At 43.9% G+C, this 26948-nt stretch overlaps 1 protein-coding gene across 2 annotated transcripts in view; it reads left to right on the forward strand.

The window, feature by feature from the left end:
• The window catches only part of CPSF3 (cleavage and polyadenylation specific factor 3), a 166839-nt gene that overhangs the window by 43683 nt on the left and 96208 nt on the right, over nt 1-26948 (forward strand). For both annotated transcript variants that reach the window (XM_069235901.1, XM_069235902.1), the window contains 2 exons: nt 6675-6850; nt 24491-24649. In XM_069235901.1, the coding sequence (XP_069092002.1) occupies nt 6675-6850; nt 24491-24649 (335 nt within the window). The remainder of the gene's footprint in view (nt 1-6674; nt 6851-24490; nt 24650-26948) is intronic.

The raw sequence follows: 26948 nt of genomic DNA on the forward strand, positions 1-26948 counted from the left end.
ATGCTTTCTCTGACAGGGTCAGGCTGTCTGTAAATTTTGTTTTTGACAGGCAGGCCGTCACCAGTGTCCACATCATGGGTACACCAGTTTCTCTTCCCAGGGGTCAGAGAAAAAAGCCCACCATACTGGTTGAGCACTTTCCTGCAGTCCGTCTGCTGTTGTCCTGAGAGGGTGTTTGACAAGATCACTCCATCCACAAAATCATCTTGGGGATTGCTGGAGAGGAGATCAGGGAGAGGTTCACTCTCATCTTCCTGTCCCTCATCTGTGACCATGAGCATGGTTACATCAGCTCTGTCAAAGAAGGGTTTTAGGTGGATAACATTTTGGGGCTTTTGTAACTGCCCAGGTCCACTAGATAAGTGACCTCCCCTTTTCTTTCAAGAATGGGATAGGGGCCCAGACCATTTGTCCTGGAGGGCCCTTGGAGAAACCGGCTCCAACACCCAAACTTTCTGCTCTGGGTGGAACTCCACCATAGCAGCTTTTTGGTCATACCAGTGCTTCTGAAGCTCTTGGCTAGCCTGAAGGTTTTTGCTGGCTTTCTCCGTGTACTCAGCCATTCTGGAACCTAGGCCAAGCACATAGTCCACAATGTCCTGCTTGGGCTCTTTGAGAGGTCTCTCTCAGCCTTTCCTTACAAGACCTTGTGGCCCCTTAACAGGATGCCCAACCAAAAAGTTAAAAGGGTGGAAAACCTACCCCTTTTGTGGCACTTCTCTTTAGGCAAACAGCAGACCAGGAAGTAGGACATCCCATTTCCTTCTGAGTTTTACAGTGAGTCCTCCAATCATGTATTTTAGGGTCTGGTTGAACCTTTCTACCAGCCCATTGGTCTGTGGATGGTATGAGGTAGTGAATTTATAAGTTACTCCACATTCCTGCCACATATGTTTCAAGTATGCAGATATGAAGTTTGACCCCCTGTCTGATACTACCTCCGTAGGGAACGCCACCCTGGTAAAGACACCCAGGAGGGCTTTGGCCACTGCAGGTGCAGTGGTGGTCCTAAGGGGAATAGCCTCGGGATACCTAGTGGCATGATCCACTACCACTAGAATGTATCTATGTCCTGATGCTGTTGGAGAGTCAAGCGGGCCAACAATGTCAACCCCTACCCTCTCAAAGGGAACCCCAACCACAGGCAGTGGGTTAAGGGGACCTTTAAGTGCCTAACTGCTTTGCCACTGGCTTGACAGGAGGGACAGGACTGACAAAAGTCCTTCACTTTTTGGGAAATACCATGTTTTGTTCTGGCCCAGATGCTCTGCTAGGGGGATGTCATTTGCTAAAGTGTAAAGGAAGTCTCTGAACTTCTGGGACACTACTACCCTCCTGGTTACACCAGGCTTGAGGTCTCTGGCCTCAGTGAACAGGAGCCCCTCCTCCCAGTGGACCCTGTGGGTACCACTGACATTTTGTAGCTCCTCCTGGGTGGCTTGCTCTCTCAGGCCCTCAAGAGTGGGACACTCTCTTTGTCCCTGACACAGATCTTCCCTTTAGGGTCCCTCTGGGCCCAAGAGCTCAGGGTGGTAAGGCCCAAGCTCTTCAGGCTCAGTTCCCTCTAAGGTGGGTGATTCCTCCTCCTGAGGAGAGGGGTCCTGTCTTGTGATCTGTTGGGAGGCTGGTCCCTCCAGTCTTCTTGCCTTTTCTCTTGAGAGGCTGGTCCACTATTTCAGGATGCAGCTCTTCTTTTTCTCTCTGATGTTTGCTCTATGCCCTAGTCTTGATACAAGCCCACTCAGGGATTCAAAGCATTGCTGCATGGGTCTTTAGCTCAACCTCAGCCCAGGGGGAATACTCCAGATCATTACCAAGTAGGCAATCTACAGGGATGGATGAGGACACAACCAATTCTTTCTGGCCTGCTACTCCTCCCCATTCAAAGTTTACCATAGCCATGGGGTAGAACTTGTTCTCATTGTCAGCATTGGTGACAGGATAAGACCTCCTACTAGGAACTGAGATGAGGGAACTGGATGCTGAGACACCATAGTGATGCTAGCCCCTGTATCCCTCAATGCTTCTGTTTTCTCCCTATTAATCACAGGGTGCTGCCTTTATTTGTTCATATTACTTGGCCAGGCAGCACAGGATAAATCTATCCCACCCTCCGTAACGAATGTTGCGTCTGTAGGAACACTGACCTGGTCAGGCCACATCTCTGACTCCATCTGGATATTGGCAACTGCTTTTACTGCAGGTTGACTAGAGGCATTCTTGTTGTTTTTACAGCCAGAGTCTCCATTTCGGTGCCCTTTTGTCTTAGTCTTGGCACCAAGCCTTGATGGGGTCAAAGTGTTTCCCTTTGTACCCTCCCCGGACTGAGAGTAGTCACTGGGCCCACCCTCCTGTGCAGATTTCTGGGTCCTTGTGGAGACTCTGTTAATTTTACCCTGGCTCCCACCTTTCCCTTGGGGGGGAGAGGGGGCTTTTTGTCCTCTTTCTTTTGGTCCTCTTTCTTTTGGTCTCCCCCATCAGGGGTAGTTTTGGTAACCCTTGTTTTGACCCAATGGTCTGCCTTCCTCCCCAATTCTTGAGGGTAAAGTGGACCCAGGTCTACCAGATGTTGATGTAGTCTATCATTGGAACAATTACCCAATAGGTGCTCTTTCATAAATACATTATACAGCCCATCGTAATCTTGTACCTGGTAACCAACCACCCAGCATGTTTACTGAATAGTCCACAGTCAACCCAGGTTTGCCTCTGGGATTTTCGAGCCTCCCTGAACTTTATCCTGTACTCTTCAGTTGTAAATCCAAAGGCCTCAATTAGGTTACCATTCATGAGGTCATCCGATTTTAGAATCGGACTCATTCAGTGTAAGGAGGCTGTCTCTGCACTTTCCTGAGAATAACTCGCACATCATTGTGCCCCAGTGTTTCTTTTCAATTTCCCACCCAATACAGGCTCTTTCAAAGGCAGAAAACCATTTCACTATATCATCCCCTTCAGTGAAGGGAGGGACAACTCCTTTTGGGAGTTTAATGTTAAAAGCTTTTTCCTTCAACACTTGTATGCTGCCACCACAGGATCTTCATCCACCTCAGATGTATCATCATCATCAACTGGGGGATGATCTCTTTCATACTGGGCCACCAGAAACCTATGTTTCTCTGTTTTGGGGCTTTTTCCAGTTTAAATTTTGTACAGTCTGCAGAGTTTACTTAATTGGTCATAGGTATATGCCTCCTAAGGTTCCAGGTTGAGTTCTTGGTTTCTGGACTCTGAATCCGACATTTTTATCGCACTAAAGTTAAAACCTTTTTGAAATATAGATCTCCTTCTTTTTTTTTTTTTTTGAATAACCAACTAAAGCAAAGACTTTTACACTTTTTCTAAAGTTGTAGGGACCTAACCAGGGCTCTAACAATTACTTTTAAAAATTTGTAAAAATGTTAGTCAATTAGAAAAATCAGAAACGATTATCTAAAAGACAATTTGAAGAGATATTCGTGTGTTAACGCAATTGTAAAAGTGGTATCAGAAAACAGTCTTTATCCCACCGCTGATACACCAAATGTCAGAGGCTGACCCTCTATGCAGTGTACAAATTTGACTACACTATGCAGAGGGTTCAGGCAACCTCACGTTGGTTTCCAGAGGTAAAAATCAGACTACCTAATGCTCTAATTTTTAAGGTAGTTGGTCGAGCAGGTAGGCTAATCCAGGAGATGTGCTAACTAATGCTGTACTCACAAACCGAATCATGCACCACACACACTCAATGAATAACTCAAGACCAGAATTTATAAAAATACTTCAGACTTTTATATAATTTTTAAGACCAAAATTTTTAGAATATGTTAAATACTTTTTAAGTTATTACTTTTTGAAGTTTTAATAAAGGTAGTCTTTCTGTGCGTAATTACACACCATTGGAATCAATAGGAAGTCACTTTTAAAAATGCATTAAAAATCGCACGGTTGAGTTACCAGTCTCTGCTTTTGTAGGGTGGTCACAGCAGTCGGTGGGCACACTGTGCCACCTGGAGAGTCTGTCAGATCCCTGTTCCGGCGGGAGCAGCGTTGGAGAGGTTCTTGGCACAGGGCCACCTGAAGGGGCCACTTGGAGAAGGAGCTGGTTTGCAGATTTAAAGATTGTGCTTTGGGGTCCCCTTGGGCTGCTGAGGTCACAAGGGGTTGGGGACCCGGGGCACACAGCAGATCCCGCGATGCAAGTCCCAGGGCAGCCGGGTGCAGGACATTTTGGAGGTCTTGGGTCCTGTGTGTAATGGAGGCCGCTGGTGTTGGTTGCAGCAGTCAGTGGGCACACTGTGCCTGTTAAAGAGTCTCATAAACTAACATTGGAGGATTAAAGGAATTGATTTAGACTCTCTGAGGATTTGAAATGGAGTTAATGCAGCAAACTGAAAAGAACCAACCAACTGTTTTTAATGTTTTTTGTATAGGTTTTTGATTCATTGGAATATGTATTCTTTTTTTCTATCTATCACGAGCACTTTTTCTCACACTATCTGTTCTTTGGTGTGTTGTTTTACTAGATGGGTTGTCCATATAGGATGAATATATTAAATTGATATTTATGTATAAGTAACTAAATGAATATATATATTTATATGAATAAATAGTGTTTTTTCTTTTCACCTATGTTGTTTTATGATATATAATTAATTTGTCGATCTTTCCCCGTTAGGGCATTGTTGTATTTAATGAGTGTTAAAGAGTCTCAGGCAGATCCTGGTTCCGACGGGAGCAGTGTTGGAGAGGTTTTTGGCACAGGCACAGGGCCACCTGTAGGGGCCACTTGGAGAGTGGTGCCTCCACTCAGGAAAGAGATCTGGGTTGATCCTTGAAGCCTGGAGGTTCCGTAGGTTTCTTAGGGGTGGGCCAGTTTTCAGCTCCTCCGAAGTCGTGACTGTCGGGACTCTGGTGCAGCAAGCAGAGGTCTTGGTGCCTCTTCCGGTGAAGCAGGTCCTATGTTCTCGTCCTGGTGGGTTCTTTGATGCTGGTATTCCTTTCTTCTTGGGATTCTTTTCAAATCTAAATTCCTGGTCTAGGGGAGCCCACTAAATACTGAATTTAGTGGGCGTTTTAGGGAAACACTTACCCTTGGGTGGCTACACCCACTACAGTGACCACTTCCTGTGGGAAGGGTCTCTTCTCTAAACCTGATTGGCTATTTTACTCTATTCCAAGATGGAGAAAAATGAGATAGAGGGTCCACTTCGCATGCAAGCCCTTAGGGGTGGTACATGCTCAGTGAGGCCACTCCTCCTACTACCCTTTGTCTGGTTTCCCGCATTTGCTCCTGCCCAAAGTGGGGGTTTGCAAAAGGGGGAAGCACTCTGCTGCTAGCAGCAGGCCTGGAGCTCGAGTTTCAGGGGCTGTAGCTCTTTGAAGCTCACCGCGAGGGTGTTGCACATTCCTGAGGGAGGGGAGTTAGCTCCTCCACCCAGGAAGGGCATTGTCTTACAAACCAGAGAGCCATGGCTCTCCCCCAGGTTTGTATATTGGACGTCTGGAGTGGCAGGCTGGATGGAACCAGTCAGCAACTATTCCAGTTAGGGCTAGCTTTTGCAGGGGGGCACCTCTAAGGTGGCTACTGAATACATTTAGGGACAAATCCAATACTGGTACCAGTTTGGATTTTGCACCCTGGGTTGTTTGGTATCAAACAACTCAGAATGATGAGTAGCCATCATGTAGCTTGGAAACTCGTGTTTGGCCAGTGTCCAGTACATGTATTTAAAATGGCTGCTCTGTTCACTCACTATGTCCTAGGTTTGGCAAGGACACAGTGGGGGCATACTGCTCACGTAGCTGTGCCCTCACATACAGTAAGGTGCACCCTGCCTTAGGGCTGGAAGGCCTGCCAGAGTGGTGTCTTACCTGTAATATATGCAGTGTAAGGTGGACAGGGTACACAGAGTGTGCCATGTCTGATTCATCCTTTTAGGGTTGCCCCAGTATACTCAGCCAACAATGGCAATGCTGGGTGCATCTGAGTGCAGACTCCTAATATCGCTTGCCCTGGGTACTGGGGTACCCCTTTACTGGGGACTTACAGGGGTATTTAAGAGTGTATCCAATTGTGCCACGTATCACAACCGATTTAGGGAAAGAGCTCTGGCCCAGTGAACCTGGTTAGCAGGGACCCTGGGCACTACCAACTTCTAGAACACATCAACATCAGGCAAAAATTGAGTGCTAACCATGCAAAAAGAGGCCTCTTCTCACCCAGGCCAAGTTTCCATGGAGCACGCTTCATAGCTTGCTCTTGGCTCCCATGTAATATGTATAGTTTCCTATCTGCTGTGATCCTACAGACACTGTGCTACTACAGGAGTTTGATCCTTATCTGAAAATTAAAAATTAAATCTGATAAGCCACTGAGCCAATCTGCAGTGAGTGGTAGTTTGTGAGGGAGGTGTGGGAAAGGAAAGTATTGATGAGTTATAAGAGGTTCCCATCCATTATTGGAATTGGCCCGTGGCAAATGTCTGTAGGAAGCTTTTATTGCTCTTGGGCTTGGTTTGATATTTCATGTAGCCTACAGTTTTGCTTTCCCATAGGATTAATGTTAAGTCAATTGTTGAGATGTTTATTTCTGCTTAGCAACTGGGATCCAGTTTGTCTTTTGTTAAAAGAATGTGACTCCCTCCTAATTCTGCAGATCTTGAGCAGTTTGTTTTTGCTTTCTCTCTTAGATGAGTACTGGCAGAACCACCCTGAACTCCATGACATCCCTATCTACTATGCCTCATCACTGGCAAAGAAATGTATGGCTGTGTACCAGACCTATGTCAATGCTATGAACGACAAGATTCGCAAGCAAATTAATATCAACAATCCATTTGTCTTCAAACACATCAGCAATTTAAAGGTGCGTTTATCTAGGATCTGCTGATCTTAGATAGGGTGGGTTCATCCTGATGATCCTTCGTTTTTATTGTTTATTTCAGTTTTAAGCATGTGAATAGTTTAGTGTTCATTTCAGGGCAAATAGCATGAGTTTTGTTTTATTTATTAAGATATTCCCCATGGTAAACTGTGGGCTGCCTCACTTCGAATTAGAAGTCCTCTGTTCAGTCATTCTATAAGTTTTTTTTTTTTTTTTTTTTTTTTATTCTTCTGTGGGTAGTTGCCAATATGTGTAGTGATGTTCAAACTGAGGAATAGAACATGCTTCAACCAAGCAGATGGTGTGTCTATTCTCAATGAAGTGAACATGAGCTTGAGAAGATGTTGTTCATGGTGGTACTGGTTTATCATTCCTTCTTCGTTAATAGCGTTCTAAGGGACATTATTACCTATTTGAAGTTGGTTGCCGTCTGTGTTTTCTTCCAGCGGTACATAAAAGGGTTTGCTAATTGAAATTTAAGGTAGACTGCTTCCAAAAAGGTACAAAATGCAATTTATATGTTGTAAATTGTGTGCTCTTGCAATGAATGGTCTTTGATCTATGAGAAGTTCTTGTAGAGTGCTTGTTTGCTATAGCATCATGGCACGGAGAAGGTTTCACCTGGCAGAGAACCTGTTAAATAATAGACACATTAAAGAGCTTTTTTGTTTTTTTATTATAAAGATTTTTTTAAATGACAAGAGTCCATGCAGAGCGCACAATTGTGTAATCTGGCAGTTTAACCTTCTGTGGAACTTTGTGAGCAGTTCTCAGACTTACTTCTTTGAAGGGGGAAAAAACCTGAAAAAACAAGGGAGTAGTTCACTAACCCTCAACAGGAATCTCTGAATTTTGACTCCCATGTCTCCTATCTGGAAAAAGGCAATTGCATGTTCCCTGAATTTAGATTCATTTCCTTAGAGAATTGCAAGCTAGCTATACTTGGCTGCAAATCAGGTTCCCGTTCAGGCCACTATCTGCCTTGTTTATTGACTTCTGTCGTGGGTATGTTTATTCGTGTATTAAACATATTTGATTTATTGCTTAATACAGCTATGGTCCCCAGACCCAGTCCTACTGGGTTGCTACTAACCAGGACCCCAGTAGTTTTCCTCTCCTCTATATTGTACCTTTTTCTTCCCACAATTGGCTTACTGGTCCCCCCTATGTAAGTCCCTAGTAAATGGTAACTAGGTACCCAGGGCATTGGGGTTCCAAGGGATCCCTATGGGCTGCAGCAGTTATTCTGCCACCCATAGGGAGCCCAAGCAAAGGGTTCTGCTGGCCTGCCATTGCAGCCTACGTGAAATGGGTGCATGCACCTGTTTTCACTACAGGTCCCTACACCAGGTCACTGTAAGTCACCCCCATGGTAGGCCCTCTCAGCCCAGAGGGCAGGGTGCAGGTACTTATGTGTGGGGCACCCCTGCACTAGCAGAGGTGCCCCCACGAACTCGGCCCCAATTTACTGGACTTCATGAGTGCTGGATGCCATTTAATGGATGTACTGGACATAGGTCACTACCTGTGTCCAGCTATATAATTGTAACTCCGAACCTGGGCATGTTAGGTATCAAACATGTCGGAATCATACCCCAATACTGTTGCAAGTATTGGAAGCATGATTCCATGCACTCTGGAGGCTTCTTAGAGGACCCCAAGCATTGCTACCACCAATCTTACAGGGTTTTCCAGGCAGCCCAGTTGCTGCCACCCCTCAGACAGGTTTCTGCCCTCCTGCCGCTTGATCTGATCAAGCCCAGGAAAGCAGAACAAAGGATTTCCTTTGGGAGAGGGAGGTAACTCCCTCTCCCTTTGGAAATAGGTGTAACTGGCTTGGGAGGGGTAGCCTCCCCAAGCCACTGGTTTGCTTTGAAGCACACATTTGGTGCCTTCCGTGCAGAAACCAGACCACACCGGTTCAGGGACCCCCAGCCCCTACTCTGGCTCAAAATTGGACAATGGAAAGGGGAGTGGCCACTCCCCTGTCCATCACCACCCTAGGGATGGTGACCAGAGCTCCTCCAGAGGGTCCCTCGGTTCTGCCATCTTGAGTCTAAGGTTGGCATGGAACTCTGGGAGCATTTGAGTGGCCAGGCCAGGCAGATGACGTCGGAGCCCCCTCCTGATAGGTGCTTACCTGGTTAGGTGACCAGTCCCCCTTCCAGGGCTATTTATGGTCTCTCTCTCTCTCTCCCTCTCTCTCTCTTGGGTGGGTTCTCAGATTCGGCTTGCTAGATTCCAGCAGGACTCCTCTGCAACCTTAACTTCTACTTCTGTCCTCCGGAACTGCGACTGGAACCTTCAGGACCTGACAAGCTGCTTCCAAGAAGAAGGGACATTTCAGCTACATTGTTTCCAGGGCTCCTGCCAGCTTTGCAACAATTTCCTCGCCGTGCATCCTCAGAAGATTGTATCTCTTCAGCCTGCACAAGAAGAAGGAATCTCATTTGGAGTGGAGGAGTCACTTCCCTGCAACCTGCTGCGTGGATCCCCTCGCCTTTTGAGCTGCGTGGATCCTACATCATGGATGGTGGTCCAGAGTAGGCCTCTTGGTCCTGTCTGCCAGCTGTCCAACCTTGGTGGATGTAAGCCTTTGCCTTCCCATGCAGGACAATACCCCCGTTCAATGCATCTCTTGCAGCTGCCAAGGCTTGTTTGCATCTCCTCCAAAGGATCTTCAGTCGACGTGTAACTCCAGCCCAGAGCACTCCATCCTGCAAAGCACAGCCTCCTGAGTGGTTCTTCTGTGGTGTGGGATCCACTTCTGTAGTGCTGCTTTTGGGCTCCTTCGTCAACTCCTGTGGGTGCTGCCTCTGCTCCTGTGGACTCTCTGCGACGTTGAGGTTCCCCTGTGACTCGCCCTCCTGGTTTGAGTCCTCCTGGGCCTTGCTGATACCCGGCAGTACCTCTTTTCCACTAACCGCGAGTTGGCCTTTGCCAAGGCTTGTTGGTGGAACACCCATCTGCAATCTTCCTTCCGGTGTGGGCCATCTTCTGCAGCCATCTGGAACTCTTCTCCGGCTCCTGGGCTGCAGTGCTGACCTGTTCTTTAGTACCGTCGACCAAATCCTGCATCCACAGCAGGGTGGGTAGTACCTCCTACTCCTCCGGGACTCCACTGTAACTCTTTGACTTGGTCCCTTCTCTCCACAGGTCTTCTTTCTTCAGGAATCCTCTGCTGGTTTTCTTGCAGTCTTCTCTGGGTGTTTTATTTTTCTTCTTTTCCTCCTTTTGTGTCGTTTGGGGAAAGTCCAGTGTTTTACTCCTGCATTCCTGGTCACTGGGGGGGAGGGGTACTGTGTTACTTAACTTTGTGGTTGTTTAGTACTCCCAGCTCCCCTCTACACATTTTACTTACCTAGGTGGGGGTACCTTGTTCGAATTCCATTTTTTAATATATAGTTTGTGCTCCCCCTAGGGTCACTATTGGTTATTACTGTTTGCACCGTTTTCTAACCTTTTCTGTGCCTATTTCTGATTGCTAGTGTATATATTTAGTGTATTACTTACCGCCTAATGGCGGGTCACCCCCTTAAAAGCTTGTTTTGCTCCCGTAGGGTACTTCCTAGCAGTCCATCCTCTGGGCATTTACGCAGTTGTCTCAACATCCTACACAGTCGATTTCCTCATGCGCACCGAACGTGGCATATGTACACCACTGTTATATCCCAGGAAGACTTCTTTATTTGTTTTTTTCGGAGCCCCCTGACTTATAACTTCCTTAGCAAAAGCCTCCCAAACAGCTGTCAGGTTTGTAGTTTCCGTGATCATGGACTGCAGGCTGGTCACTGCTTCTCCTGCTTGGATTTTAATTTAATTAGATGTCCAAGTGAATCGCTTAAGGTTTTCTGTGGCAATCTCCTCCTTCCAAAATGTGACTTTCCCCGGTTTACAAAGTGTAGAGCATATCTTAATTACCTGTGGATTGTGATCACTTCCCACACAGACAAAGATTCTAAAATCGCTCACATGCTTGTACAATCCCAGATTGACCAACATGTAGTTTAGATATGAGACCACTTTTCCAGAGGTCCTTTTCCATGCAGGGGGAATATAAGCCGAGCTCTGTCCGTTTAAAGTAAAAAGACCAGCTAATTCACAGGTCTTTATTAGATTCTCTCCAATCTTATCCCTTTTAATATACAGCTGTATATTTTCGCTTGGGACTGACTGTGGTTTGTTTTTGTACCTCACTTGGGCTATGGAATAAATCGAGGTTGAAGTCAGATTAGCCAATATGCAAGATATATTGAACTTTTTATATTAATCAGATGTTTTATCAGAATATTAGTTTCACCAGATTTCTTTTTTGGATTGATATACACATTAATTAGTATCCGTGGTTCATGTATGGTTTTTTTGCCCAACCACCTAGTCGGACTAGTAAAAACTGCACATCTTCCGTATTAAGTTCTGATGTCTTAGCCAAGATATTAGTGCTAATATAAGTCACTAGACTCCTGGTATTTGCACTGATTACGTTCAATACGCTGCATGGACTAGGCGTCTGTATAGTGTTGTTTGCCCTTCTTTTTGTTGCTACTTCGTCTGAAAGAGGCTCCCCTTTCCTTTTCCTTTTTGAGGCGGTATGAGTGTTATTCCCTGCCTTACCTGATCTCATTCTTATTGCGTTGAATTATTGGTTTAGTTAAGGGAGTCTGGTACTTTTCAACGAAGCAGACAATGGGGAATATGTACTGCAGCATAATACGTAGTAACATGTCCAAAGAAATCAGCACCACAAAAGTTTGGAAGGTCTATGCTGCAAATTTATCAATGGAAACGAAGGTAGGAAGCAAGCTGGGCTCATCAGTCAGCCCACAAGCCGCGTCTGAACCTAGCCGGACTGCTTCCGAGGGGGACTGCAGCACACACTTAGCGACAGCCGCCTACGGCTCTCACGCTCACCTTACCTCACTGCCTCAGTTGTACTTTGGCCTTTAAGTACTCCTGTCTGCCGAGGCTTCCAAAGCTCAGGGCCTCTAAGAACCCCCCTGTAGCCTCTGGCGGATGGTGTCGTTGCCTCCCCAGACCCCTGGGCTGCGACCACCCGACTACCTCCGGCTACCTCTGGTCCAGTCTTGGGGCAAACCATGGTCCTTCTTGAGGCCCAGGCCATGGAGCAGGCAGCTGCAGGGCAACGGACGACGGGGAGACAGATGCTGCTAAAGGTGCTAAGTAACAGGGGAAACCGGGAAGGCATGGCGTGGTGGAGCAGCGGCTGTCCGCGCTGCGTTACGTTTGCATCTGGTGTACAAAATTTCTTATTCCTGCTTAACCACATATCATTAGCCAGAGTATCATTTTTAAGGCTTAGTCACATCAGTGCTGAAAATACTTGCTCTGTGGTCTCTGTACTTCAACAACATATAATTCTCTATCTTTACATCCTTTACTGAGAGGAAAAAATGGGTCAGGTAGGTGTCTTGGGGTAAATCTGGGAAGTGTATAATCGAGCTAGGGACGGTGCACTGAGACCTGACAACCTCAAGTGGTCTGCTGCCAGACACGAGCAGTTAATGTATTGCTGTTTTTTCAAATCCAATCCAGACACACTTAGTTTTACTATTCCTCGTACAAATACTAAAGTGTAGACACTGTAATACAAGGAATTAAATACAATTTGCTTCTGCACCACACTTTCTATTTCAACTGTTAGTGATGAAGTGTCGCTCAATGTTACATGAACAAGAAATGTAAATGTCACACCTAGGCACCCCGCAAACACAGAAACATCACACATATATATACTTTTAAAACTTGCTGTGCATCTAGTACAAGTTAACCTTTGCAGAGCTGAGAGGCATCACTGTGACTACTGTGTCTCCAGTAATTGTAACTAGCCAGTAAAAGCAAACAACGGAGCAGCTTTTCTGTGTGCTCGTCCTCAGCTCCTGACACTGATGCAGCCATAGGTAAGGCAGGCAAGGGTTTAAAAAAAAAATATCTACAGTACCTGGCAGTCATTAAATATATGCATTTAAAAACGAGCTCTCTGACTTTACTCTCATTGGATCTGTTCAATGATTGAGGGTGAAGTCATTCCCTCTAACGAGTAGTAGCAATTAAACACTGTTCATGCAAACAATTGTTTGTGTCAAGATTTGAAGTGTCTGCAATATAGGCAACCGTTTAAGAGCTCAACTCTAATTTTCAGGTACTGGTAACTGCTTCCAACCTATACTTCCTGCACTTTACTGCATTGCAAGGAAGCAACAGTTACAATGTTGTGGAATGCTATATATATTTTGAAACAAACATTGCAAAGCCACTTGATCTGGCTATTGCAGCCAGCCTTTTGACTTTGTCAATTCTTGTTTTTACATGATTTTCGCAAAACTTTATTGTTGGAAGTTGCCGGGCCCTCATCAATCCAAAGAAACAAACCAACAAAAGCACAAATATGTTTGGTCTCAAAAAGCACTTTGTGTCATCCATAGTAGTCTTGACATTGAAGGCAACTAGGTTTGTGTGTGGATTTTCTCTTTGTGAGAGAGCAGAATGCTCTCACTTGGCTGAAGTAGCTGATCCATTGCAACGTGTTGTGTGATGTACGGGCAGAAGAAGAATGAGTGGCACAATAACAGCTCATTGGATAATGAATGCTGGCAGAAAGGCTCGGACTATATTATACATCTAATTTTAGAAAAACAAAAGGTTTTGGCTATTGAAAGACCTAGAATACGTAGCCCTTGTTATAATTGATTATCATACTTGGTGTAATGCTTGCTGTTTGTCTAGTAGGCTTTTCAGAGGGCATTGTGTGGTGGTTCCTTTCCCAGTAGTCGAGACTGTTAAAAACTAACATCTCTGCATAAGCTGTTTATTTTGTTTATATTGCGCCATATGAACTCCATACAGAGTGGTCAAGAGGATCATGTGCACACCGGCAACATATGAAAATGCAATTGTGCATAAAGAGGAGAAACAAACATCACGCCACCATACATAGTATTGCCCATGCAGAACCAACAAGAAGCAGTAAGCATAACTTCCTGCTTTTATAAAAGCATGATCAGTCATAAGAATTGCCATCAGAAAGTAAAGGTATGGCCTCATTAGACAGTATAGGTGAAAAACTGAGAAAATCACAGAAGTGACCTAAACATCAAGTTCAAACCAAGTTAAAGAGGGACACGCGGAGACATCCTATTTAATGGCATAATCTTGTGTTTTCTCATTTTTGGACTGGGTTCCTTGCACTTAAATTGAGAGGTACTTCAGCATAGTAGATGCACAGTTTTCAGAAGGGTCCGGTTACGTTTTCATGCTTGATGTTCCCATAACACTTGGTAGCTTCTCTGGATTTAAAGCATTCTTGATTTTAAAGAGCTTTTTCCTACAAAGGGAGGTAAGTAGGTTTAGAAAGTAATTTACAAATCTCTGCTGGGACTGCCTTTGTCTTGCCAGGATAGGGGTACTTCCAGGTACTACTGTTGTAGCAAGGTTTTCATAACGTGGTGTCTGCTCCCATACTTAATAACATGGTTATTAGACTGTGGAGTGACCAGTTTTATTTGATGAAGCGCAAGTTAACTTACTTGGAAATTTTATAGTTGCACACAGATTTTTGTGTCACCACTCTGTATTTCTATTACACAGCTCCCTCTGAATTGGGCTGACACACCAATAGTGGACATAACCGCTTCACCACAAGGCCCTGTATTCATTATAGACCTATTGAACTTGCGTAGTTGTCCCTTTTGAGGGTTGACCAGGTGATACTACCATGGGATCCTTGGAGATTCGATATGAGCATGGGGGCATTCTAGCATCAACAATTAAATTACTTGCACTTTGTTTGAGAATCACAGGACAAAACGGTGTGTGGGTTGGTTGGCAAGTGCTCCGAGTGGCTGGCTGTTATGGCCTTAGACCCAAACCCTTCCCCAAAAGAAGTACTACTAATGGTAGCAAACTGTGGACAGTTTTCTCTTCCACAGTTGTGAACCTACTCCGTGCAGATTTCATGAAAGTGCCTGAGTGAGTCAGAGTGCCTGACCAGAGACTACAGACTGCCCCTAATGCTGTGAAGCTGTTGAAAGTCTGCATCAGGCAAATGAGCAGAGTGACTCATTACTCCTTCAACACAAATAATTGTAGCCAGAGGTTATCCTTCTCCTGCAATAGTGCCCACATCCTAAGGGTCCCTGAGAGCTGAGACTGAAATAGCTGAGGGCTTGAGTATGGAACTATTTATAGAACACTGGACAAAAACAGTCATGAAATACAAAGGGCTGTCACACTTCCTGTCGTGGAGAGAGTAAGTACTATGTGCCCCAAAACTCCTTCACTGGGCATTTTGTATGATTCCACAAAGACTGAAAGCAGGGTGTTCTACTTCAAGAAGTTAAGAGAGGGGGTCCCGTGCCCTGTTCATAGTCCAGGGTTATACCCAGTTTTATGCAGTTATTTCAAAGGTGATGGAAATGTTTTGATGGAATCGAGGAAAAGAAGAATTGGCAATGCCATTGCTCTCACCTACCCTCACATACAAGTGAGACCAAATGTCATTGCCACTGCTAGTTTATTATAGTCTCCAGTGTGTGTCAAAATTGATGTTGTATCTTCCATGTTTCTGCTGCAGTTTTTTTTAGTGACCACTATGTGGCGGTGAAATGCAACAAACTGGTGTTTACCAAGTCTGTTTTTGCTAGATGCATGCTGCATACAGACTAGGACGAATGGCTTGATCTACTGATGGTGAAACCAAAGGGTTCCTGTGGGTGGGGTCAAACACAGAAAGGGAGGCAAGCAACAAATAAAAACAAGGCAAGTAAGACTGACACGAAAGCTATTCAAGCTTGAGTAAGAGTTGGCCTCTAAGCAATGTTTTATGCAGTGCTGTCTCCAATGAACAGCTGGAGCTGTTTGTAGCGAGACCACAAAATAAGGAAAATGCAAGCAAAGTATATGATGCAGTTCCCCATCAAGCTTAGTCATTGCTTTTGGGAAATTCTGACACTCCAAAGAGTACATGCGACTGGCTAGAGGGCACTGGATTGAAGTAAAAAAAACTGCTGAAGAGGCAAACATGAGCACAGTTGATAATGTAGTGTCTTAGGGCTGTGAGCACTAGCACACCGCGGCCTTGGGTGGACTCAATGAAAGAATTACACAATCATTTGGGAGGTGTTAAGGTGTGTTTATTAATTGTTATGAGATGATGAGAAGTTTCAGTTTTGAATGTTGTGCGCTGGTTAATAAAGACGTTGGTTACGAGCTCTGTGTCTGGTGTGTTATTGTGCATGGTCCAGGGCTGGGGAGGATGTGACAACTGGCAGCAAGTAGGGGGCCTGTGCCCCAAAGAAACAAGACTGCTCTCCCTGAAAGTTTGCAAGTATATAGCAAACAATTCATGCATGTGACATAAGCCCCAAGGCGGTCCTAAGGAACCTGCGGTTGGTGTATCTGGAGTGCAAGCCCTACTCCACTCCATGCGAGGCCTAGTGGAGAATAGTTGAAGGCAGAGGAGTGCCGTTGGAAATGCCCACCAAGACTTGCTGGCCAGGCTAAAGAAGAATACAGTGCTGCGCCACAACACCAAGCCATCAATCACATAAAGAGAACACTAAAGGCAGCGACATTCGGGTACAAAATAAAAGCCAGTGACAACCATAAAAGATAAATAGAAATATACTCACAAGGCAAAGAAACGCTTTGATTGCAACATCAGACATGACAGCCGAGACCTGATGGAGAGGATGATCCATGCAAAGTAGCAAGTGGCATCCACTCTGTTCCGAATCTCGCCTTAAGCGAAGCGACTCAAATGCACCAAGAATGTTGAAAACTGTTGAAAAAGCACGAAGAAATGACTTGAACTAAACATAAAGATGAAAGCAAAGAAACAGAAAATGCCTTTACCTTCAACAATGAAGAAGGCGCCACACCACTGTTGAGCTACTCAGACGACTCAAGCTCAAATACCAAGCTGTTAGTATGAGAAGGCGTGGATTCAGGAGCACATACTCTCAAAAGCAGTAGGAAGAGGCACAACGTACACAGCAGCTGTTTTTCTAAAACCTCCACCTCCATTCGATACAGCCAAAAAGCAGAATACTGACGCAAGATAGACCACATGGCTCGAGACTTTCAATTACTTCATAGACACTCTGGAAGAAGTAAATGATGAGAAAATCATTAAATACTTAAATAATCTTGCTGGTGATGAAGTAAAAAAAAAAAAAAAAAAAAAAAAGGGATAAAATCGCACTGACTGAGACAATGTTGTATCCTCGGATCAAAGAAGCATTAGGAGCTAAGTTCAATCTGATGCCAAATGACGACTGTGAAAGGTAAATTTTAAATTAAGCAATACAGCCTGTTGGTGAAACGATGTATGGGTTTGTTGAGTGACTTGATTTGCTTATCAAACACTGCAAGTTTAGTGAATTTAAAGATTCACCACAGAGTCATTGATGGTTGTTTGTTGAGAGATGCTCAGTTTAGAAAAAGTACTAATGTCTGCCATAGTCAAAGAATGAGCATATCAGCAAGCCATCAACGTTGAAGCTGGAACAGCAAAAAGTGAATTGGCGTGGATCATGAGGAGTAAACAAACGCACCAAGAAGATGACTGTAAGTCGACCTCCTCAAAGAAAGAAAGAAAGAAAGACTGTTTCCGATGTGAATCTTCATTTCCACATGAAAGCAAATGTCCAACCATCGGACAGATGTGCAAAGGTTGCTGAAAGGCGAACCACTTCATAATGGTTTGCACAGCAAAAGAGAAAACAATTGTGTCACAGTGAGATGAGAAAATGAGCACCAGAATGTTTCAGAAGCATTCTTGCCACACCGACAAAGACAAAAAGCAACTTGAATTGCGACCGATGCAAGCTAAATGAAGTTGATTGTCCTCAAGTTCATTCTACAAGAATTCCTGTGTTGCTGTCAAGCGACAGTGAAGAGGGTGAATGTTCAATCAAAGATCATATATATATTTTTTTTTTAAAAGCGACATGCACACATCTGCCTTGCCGCTTGCAAAGAAGACAGACAAACAACATAAACCAGTGAGTCAATGAAAGAAAATAATTCATATGGGTGTTGCCCAAGATCAAACTAAAAGTCAACGGTTTCCCCATAACCTTTGTAATTGACAGTGGTGCCTTGATCTACATCATGCCAGCCAAACAATTGAACTGTTTGTCACCTGTACCGTGACTCAGAGCATCAAATCTGAAGTTGTACACATGGGCTCTTCCAAACCGTTGCAGAGTTGAGGCTCATTCACAGCGACCTTGCGGTATAAGAAGATGTCTGTGTGGAGCCCAATCCTCGTTAATCAAGGTACTTCATCCACTGCAAGCCTACTTAGTTCTGCAACTGCTGTTGACATGGGACGGATGTCTGTTACACAACCTAAATACGCAATCTGAAATTATGAGTCAGTTCCCATCGCTATTTCATGGCCTAGGAAGGCGCAAGATAATGAATGTGCAATTTCACATTAACAAAGACATCTAGACTTTCACTGCACAATAGCATTTCACCTTCTAGAAGGAACTAGAAGCACTGTTAAACACATTAAGTAGCGCTCTACTGGTCACACACCATGGTTGTCGCCTGAAATGGTAGTGCCAAAAAAAGACAGTGGAGGTGCAGTGCACATTTGCGTGGAAATGCGTCCAGCCAACAAAACAATCAAGAGCGAAAGACATCCTGTCCACACATTGCAGATATGATCATGCAGCTAAACGGAGCCATCTTCCATCTTGACTTAAACAAGGGATAACAGCAACTCGAAATGGAAAAAAAACTGTAGGTACATTACCACTTTATCAACTCATGTTGGTTTGTTCAGATATAAAAGATTGAGCTTTGGAGTGTCATCTGCTGCAGATATATTATACGTAGAATAATTCAACCTGTTAAGCGTGTTTTCAGTTACAGTGATGATATACTGGCATTTGGAACAACACGAAAGGAGCCTAAGGTTCTCAAACAAGTGTGAGTTAATTACAAATGCAGGTCTCACGTTAAATGCAGAAAAGTGTGTGTTTCACAAAACCAAATTCAAGTTCTTTGGGCATGTGTTTTCTGATTGGAGATTACTCCTGATCCAGATAAAGAACAAGCACCATCAGCCACCAGTCCCCCACAAGATGTCACCATGATAGTCTTTCTTGGGCATGGCCAACTATTGAAGTACATTTGTGGCTTTGCTACAGTGAGTGCCCCATTGCGAGGCCTGACCAAACAAAATGTCTAGTTCTAATGGTCTCTGAATAAGACTTAGATTTCTAAAGAATAAAGCATGTGAATGAAAATGCGACTGAGATGGCCTACTTTGATCCTAAACTACACACTGAGAACTATTGATCCAAGCCATTATTTCAGTGCAATCATGGAGGCAGAGTGTTCAACCTATGAGTGACGATGTTAAATTTCAAATGTATTGAAATGTAAAGGTTGAACTGTCTATCACTAACATAGTGCATTGTGCTAAGAGTCTCCAGGATTGTCATACCTGAGAGTCACTAAGACAGCAGATCATTGAACTTGCTCATGAAGGACATCATGGCATTGTCACCACCAAAAGAGCCCTGAGAGATCGAGTGTGGATCCCTCGCTTGAATGATAGAGTTGAGAGGGAATTAAAGGATTGTCATTTATGCAATTTCCTTTCTCCTAAAATGACCTAGCATCCACTAACCATGTCTGAAGTTCCTTAACGTGTGGGAAAGAGTTGCTGTAGACGTTTTTGGGTCCCTAGCAAACGGGCACCATCTTATGGTGCAAAAACAACTGATGGACGGAATGCAGAGCAAATCAAACATTCATCCCCAGTCACATAAATCTGGGTTTAATCTGGTTTATTTGCTTACCATGCCATTCCAGTTTGGACACAGCCATATGCAAATTGGTCTTGACCCTGTTCCCCATGGGAACATTCCAGCCCGAACTGCCAGGCCAGGTCCTCCCTGGACCAAAAACAAGCATCCTGGGACCGGTTTCAGGATCTCACCCCTCTTCAGCCAGGCTAGCTAGAATCTGGTGGCATAGTGAGCATGGGACCCACGTCTGGGCATACCCTTCCCACTTGGGGCAACAAATGCAAACAAATGCAAAAAGAACAGTTGATGGACGGAATGTAGACCAAATCAAACATTCACCCACAGTCACAGATTGGGTTTAATCCATCTGGGTTTAATCCACTTTGACAGCATGAAGTATGTTCTGGCTTGGGTCGGTAATATGTTATCCTCCAGGGGCATATTGATATTGCTGAGGAAATCATCCCCTTTCAATCTGGATCTGTTGCAGCGTACCTCCCATGCTCTAAACGTTTTCCACTCCCCTTCCCCTCCCCTAACCCTAACAAAAGATTGCAAGAGGGGTCTTGGACACCTCTAAAGTAGGGAGCCTATATTGCATACGACAGCTGTTGGATTGGTGTTAACTTTGGCCATGTCATGGATCACACTAAAGACAGGCTGTCCAAAAGTAGGGTAGCCAGCATTGAAGACTCTGGAGCTTTGTTGGTTGTCTTCCTGATGTTTGTGTTGAGGTGTATTCTTTGTTATTGTGACTCTTCTAATTTAGTTAGACTCTTGAAAGCAGAAGGATCAAGAGAATGCATTGCTTACCCAAGGTTACTGAGATATAATTTAAGGAAACACACTGAAATTTGCTAGTAGTCCTGAGGAAGGAAAGGTTACAAAACTGCTTTGAAAGGCTCGAGACTAGCTATGGGTATCAAACCTTTTATTGCTGTGCCCAAAATTGTGCCCCAAAAATGACAAAAGTATTTTTTATAATTATCTATCATCGGCAGCTCTGAACATATTTAACAATTCAGACAAGTTATTTGTAAATTCCTAGCTCTTTATTAATGTAATCAAATACATGAAATCCAACAGCCCGACTTCATAAAAGTATTAACTGTGTTATCCTTTTTTAGTAATGGGAGACAAGACTTTGAGCATTATTTGGAGCCATCCACAATCACCCCCCTAACTTTGACACCTTCTTCCACGAAGGACTTCAGTGAAATGAGATGTCACAGACTAAAAACAGTTAGAATGTTGATTTTTGTCTCTGTTTCCTATGGGCATATTAAATACTCCTTTTGGACAGAGCCTGGCACTAACTGAGAGAAATGAAGCCTAATAATTGGCTCTGTTCCTTGGGGGCATAATATATCCTCCTTTTGGCCAGAGCCTGGTGCCCCCTGAAAGTAATTCACCTGTCCTCAACCTAAACCCCCTCCAACTCACTCCAGGTCCCCTATTTGTAGACCTCTGCTCTAGAGTGCCAGGAGCAAAGCAAAATAAATTTTGGCTTGATTCAAGAACCCTGTGGGAATGCTTGATTATGCTGGAAAACAGTGATCTAAACATCATGAGACAACCTGAATGCAAGAACCAAGAATATCCGCATGTAACGAAAGGCTAAGGTAAAGTTAAGCTCCTGGGCTCCCAGAGGAGACCTTACGGTCCAGGGACTAAAGAAGGGAAATTAGTAAGACAGACATTGAAAGTACATGGATGCAGGATATTGCGCATGTTGGAAGGGGGGGAGGGTTCCAGTTAATAGCAAAGATTTGTAAAATTGCTAAATTTCCTGATTATGGGCCTGATGTAGATCTTGGTAGAGGGGTTACTCTTTCGCAACAATGACGAATATCCCATCTCCCGAAATCTAAATACCATTTCGTTCTATGGTATTTAGATTTCGGCAGACTGGATATCCATCACTGTTGCAACGGAATAACCCTTCAGCTGAGATCTAAATGCACGCTGTATCGTATTTAACTTTCTGTAACATGGAAGTGAGACAGGACAAAAAGGAAATGAATGCATTTTTAGAGGAATCCTTTTTTTGAGGATTGAAAATTCAGAGAGGGAGCAACTAGAGGAAGGGATGACTGAAAACTGAGTCACCACTGCCATCTGACCGCTTCAGCGAAGAAAGATTCCCACAATAAGAGGATTCCCAGGCTAGCTGACCATTACACATGTCATATGATGACTGTTTTGATAGATTTAAAGGGATTCTTCCAAATGATGTTAGAATAGCCAGGAGGGTTCTCCTATACAAGCATGGTAAACCAAGGAATAACTAGTGTGAATTGCCGCATATCGCTGTTTAATTTTGAGAATAAGGTACTAGCAAAGGTGTTTGCCAACTAGCTCCTGAAAGTCATGACCAAACTCATTTGCCCAGATCAATCTGCTTTTATACTGAGATGATCTACCAGGGTGATCCTTGTGTGTCTCCATAACTGCCTAGGATTTACCTGTATGGTCTCTGAACTGATAGGGATTGTATCTTTAGATGCTGAGAAGGCATTCTACTCTGTTCACTGGCCTTCTTCGTTTGTAGTTCTGAGGGTATGGATCTGATCCACTTAGATGGTGCAGACGTCTGTACACAACATTAGCAAGGGTCTTCTTTTTTCTTTTTGTGTGAGGCATAAAACATGGTCGGCCTGAATTGTTAATATTAGCCTTGATGTTGTAGCTAATTTTATAATGTACAGTAATCTTTTAGGATTCATTGGTCTAAACAATGCTTTTTCCTCTTAAAGGATGGTCTACTTATGATAACTATTGGTCCTCCTCTTCGATATCTTTGGAATAGTTTAATATTTGGATATGATAAACAAGATCATGGTAGATTATATGACCATAATCTGAAGACGGCTGACACTTATAGGAGGGTGTATCACAATTGAAGAAACTGACTTTCCCACCTGGGAAATTCCTCACTATTCAAAATGATCACAGTTCTTGTGTTGTGTTGCCCCCTTCCCACACCCCATCCTTTTGGTCCCCTGAGGTTTTATTTGGCAAAACGGATGACCTCTTCCAGTCCCTCCTCTAGAATGGTGACACCCTCAGCATATCCAGGAATTGTTTTGCAGGGGCGTTAGCGGGGTAGATGGTTGCTCTCCCCAACCATGAAATACTGAATGATTGAACCTTCGCACATCAACAACAATGTTCACTGAGCCTAGATTGAGGATGCTATGAATAATGAGGGCTATTATGTGGAGGAGGAACTCCAACTAAACTCTTACACTACACCAAGGCTGTGATGTAAGTGTGGTGTATGCCTCTGCCTTGACACGTTGGACAGGCAAATTTGCTAGTGAGATTCCCTTCTATGAGTAGGCAGGTCTCTGAAAGAGACTCCAAATTTGGAGGTATTTAGACATTAGGCTTTCATTGGGATTTTAATTTGGTGATTTATGGGAACCAATGTCTATGAACACACAGGAACAACATGGAGAAGAGTACAAAATAAATAGTGGAGAATAGCAGATTCTTTTGTGTACCTTATAACTCTCATACCAGCCACTAGAGGACCAAATGATTGAGTGAGCCGATGTTGACAAAGGCAGATTGATAAAACATATAAAACACCAACACAACACCCCCAAATGTTTGAACAACTTAAGGTTGAAGTGGGACAGAAACGTAGGACTTGATGGCTTAGAATGTGTACATACACCAATCATCAAAACGAAATAGTCATACGTGATGAAGTCAAACTTATTCAACTAAAAAACCTACATAGAATATATGACACAGTAATCTAGGCATAGGTATTTGGAAATTATCCCACAGAAGCTTGCCTTGGAGACCACAAACGTGGGCGTTTTTTTTTTTTTTTTTTTTTTACCATACACTCTGACAATGCCCCAAAACACAGACATTCTGGGTGGGAGTTATCCAGCTACCAAACACCATTCTGAGATTCCTCGTAACCTTTCGGCTAAGACCATTGTCTTCAGATATGTGATGATCAGGGCTAACAAGGCAGCTTCCATGCTATTTCCTGTTCTGAAGCCAATATGATTATGGTGGAGAATTCCCTGCTCCCCAACTGGGAAGGTAGTGAGTCACAAAAATATAGCGGTCTGGTCCATGGAACATCAACATGAAGATGGGGGCAACATCACTCTTCTGTTCAGATTGGATAGGGTCCCCTTTTCTAGCTAAGACATCATCACAGGCAAGTATAAATTGGTCTTTAGCAAGCTACCATGTTTATAGTGTAACCCACAACATCATGCTGTGTTTTGTTTCTAGTTTAGCCATGGTTATAAGCACGCACACAAACGTTGCTTAATTGTGTGATTGATATCCTTCCACCGCAAACCCTCCCCTCCACCCCCATTCATAATGAACTAATGTGAACAGTTAAGGTACTATGCATAGACTTTCTGCGTACAGCGAATACAATCAATCAACTTGTTGTGGCTCATGTTAATTAAGTGCACGCAAAGAAACTAAATTATCGTTAGCCTGAAAAGTGGTTTAGTGAACAGGTTTTATTGCCCTACGATTGTACATCTGTTTTAACGATGGATTCCAGTCTATTCTAATAGAAATCGTTTTGCTGTGTTTCTGATGGAATTTTATGTGCAAAATAGTTATTAGACTTACTTTCTTATGGACATTGTCACAGTTGCAGGCAACCTAATTAGGTGTGGGATAAGATTCAGCTTTAGTATTTTTGTCCAGTAAAAGCATATTTTAATTTAGGATCATTTGTATATTTACTATTGTAACCATAGGTCCATGGTACTGTTCTAACCATAGGTCCTTCTCTGAACAGGGATCTTTTCATTCCATCTGATGCATGTTTCTGTTTTCTTTTCAGAGCATGGATCATTTTGACGACATTGGTCCTAGTGTTGTTATGGCCTCTCCAGGTATGATGCAGAGTGGACTGTCCAGAGAACTATTTGAAAGCTGGTGCACTGACAAGAGGAATGGTGTCATCATAGCTGGATACTGTGTTGAAGGAACTCTAGCCAAGGTAATCAAACTCTGAGCTACAAAAAACGAAACATCTTTAAATTCACAGTTAAACTGTCTACTATCTTTTCCTAGTAGATGATCATTAATTGCCATCATAACTATATTTTTATTCTGCATTTGTGTGGGATAGAACCTTCCTACTTACCTATACTTTTTTCACCATATTTCACATTTCCTTCTCAGTCAGATTCAAGAATGATCTTTGATAGTAAACATCATGCACAATAAAGCAACCACAAAACAAAATTTGGCTTGGTGTAACTCCTACTCAGTATTTCGCCTACTCTGCAATCTTAATTTCTAGGTTTGGTTTGACGGCACAACTGTAAGAAGCTTTGTCATTCCTTTTCCCAAAAATACACACTGCGAGATTCAGAAGAGTAATTCTCTCTCACTTCATGCTGTTGGCTATTTGTTGTCTCATTCTGCTTCCTGGGAATTATTTCCTGTGCAGTGCATAATGTGCCTTGTTTGAGCATGTGGCAGATATTGTTTGATGAACACACAAGCCATTTTCAAAAGAAAGCGTCCCCATCTAATAGCAACACTTTCTACATTATAATTTTACAGAAAAGATTATTTTGGTGTGTTAAATACACCCCACATAGAAATTATTGTGTTCTCTTATGCTGTATCTCTTTGGTATGCTAGTACAGAGCAGGTATGTGCGCTTAGCCTCGCCTGTGGTAGGTTGGTTAAAGCCAGATCTTTAGCTTCCTGCGGAATTCATAAAAAGAGGAGGAGGCTCTGATGTAGCGTGGAGGGCTCTTCCACACTTTAGGAGCGATGTAAGAAAACACCAGTCCTCCTGATCTGGTTCTGTGTATGTGTGTGAGTAGGAGTACTGCGAAGCAGATGCTTCTGGTTGGTTGAAAGGAGGAGATTGGACTGTTTAGGTGGGTGTGGCCTAAGTTGTGTGTTAGTAAGGAATTTGACATTTGTGCATTGGAAGCCAGTGGAGCTCTCTGTAATGTGGTGTGATGAGAGAGGTTGAGGATGATTCTGGTCACTGAGTGCTAAATAGTTTGTAGTCTTCTAGTGGGTTGATTGGTCATCATGGCATCAAGGGTATTCTCCCGCCTCTTCAACAGGGTACCTGGGGCTCATAGCCCTGCCCGTCCCAGCAAGCATGCAAAGCTCCTGATTACGACCCAAGTGGTCTTAAGGCAGCCAGGGTCGCGGTGCAGGTTGGACCGCCACCAATGTGGTGGTCTGGCATCCTCAATTACGACTGTGGCGATTGAGCCACGGTCGGACCGCCAGCACCACCACTTCACCTCCACTGGAGGGACTGGCGGTGCTGGTGGTCCTGATCTGCCAGGACAGCACTGCCGGCAGTGCTGCCCAGGGAATTACGAGTTCCCTCTCTGCCAACTGCTACTGCCTTGTAAAGGCTGGCGGAGATGGGGTGCAGGGGCACCCATGGCCAGCCCAGTTGCGCTTTTCACTGTCTGCAATGCTGATGCACCCTACGCACCGCAACATTGCCGCCGGCTCAATTATGAGCCGGCATAAATGTTGTGAGCCGTTTCCCGCTGGGCCTGCTGACCCAGCGGGAAACCTTCAATAGGGGCCGCTGCAAGGGGACCACACTGGCAGTAACCTGACTGCAGGAGTTTGGCAGGCGGTCCTTTCCGCCCGCCAAACTCCTACCAGGGGCCAAAATATCTGTATTGATTAGAAATGTCTGTGATGGTACACATTTAACTTAATAAGCAGAGGAGACTTGCTTAATTTATGCCATAAGAAGGGACTTCAAAGAAGGAGTGGCAGCATGCAAATGTTTATGACCCCACATTATATTTGCTAAAGACTGTACAAATATGCTCACAAATGTGACAGAATTCAAGTCTTAACAATTTTATTGCCAGAGGCTAGCTTACCCCACAAAATTTCCTTAGAATCTTTCCCTCACTCTTTGACAAGACCAGCTGTCCTGTCTGCCCCCACACTCGAGTATAGCATGCTTCTATGGTAAGTAAAAAAAAAAAACACAGGCAAGGTTTTTAAAATCTAAAATAGTGAAACACTGAATCCAAAAACGTTTCCCTAGCACAGTGGTTCCCAACCTGTGGTCCAGGGACCCCTAGGGGTCTGTGAAACCTCCTCAAGGGGTTTGCGGCGGCTTAGAAAATTAACTAATATTAACAAATTAATAAAGTGTATATGAATAAAGTGCCTAAATGTACAATTTAACATTTTAAAACATACTGTAAATATTAAGGAATTTGTAATTGGGGGCTAAACATTAAAATAATATCCTCAGATTGATTTGTGGGAGCAGTGCAGGTGCATCA

Source organism: Pleurodeles waltl, chromosome 5, assembly GCF_031143425.1.
Source record: "Pleurodeles waltl isolate 20211129_DDA chromosome 5, aPleWal1.hap1.20221129, whole genome shotgun sequence".
NCBI lineage: Eukaryota > Metazoa > Chordata > Amphibia > Caudata > Salamandridae > Pleurodeles > Pleurodeles waltl.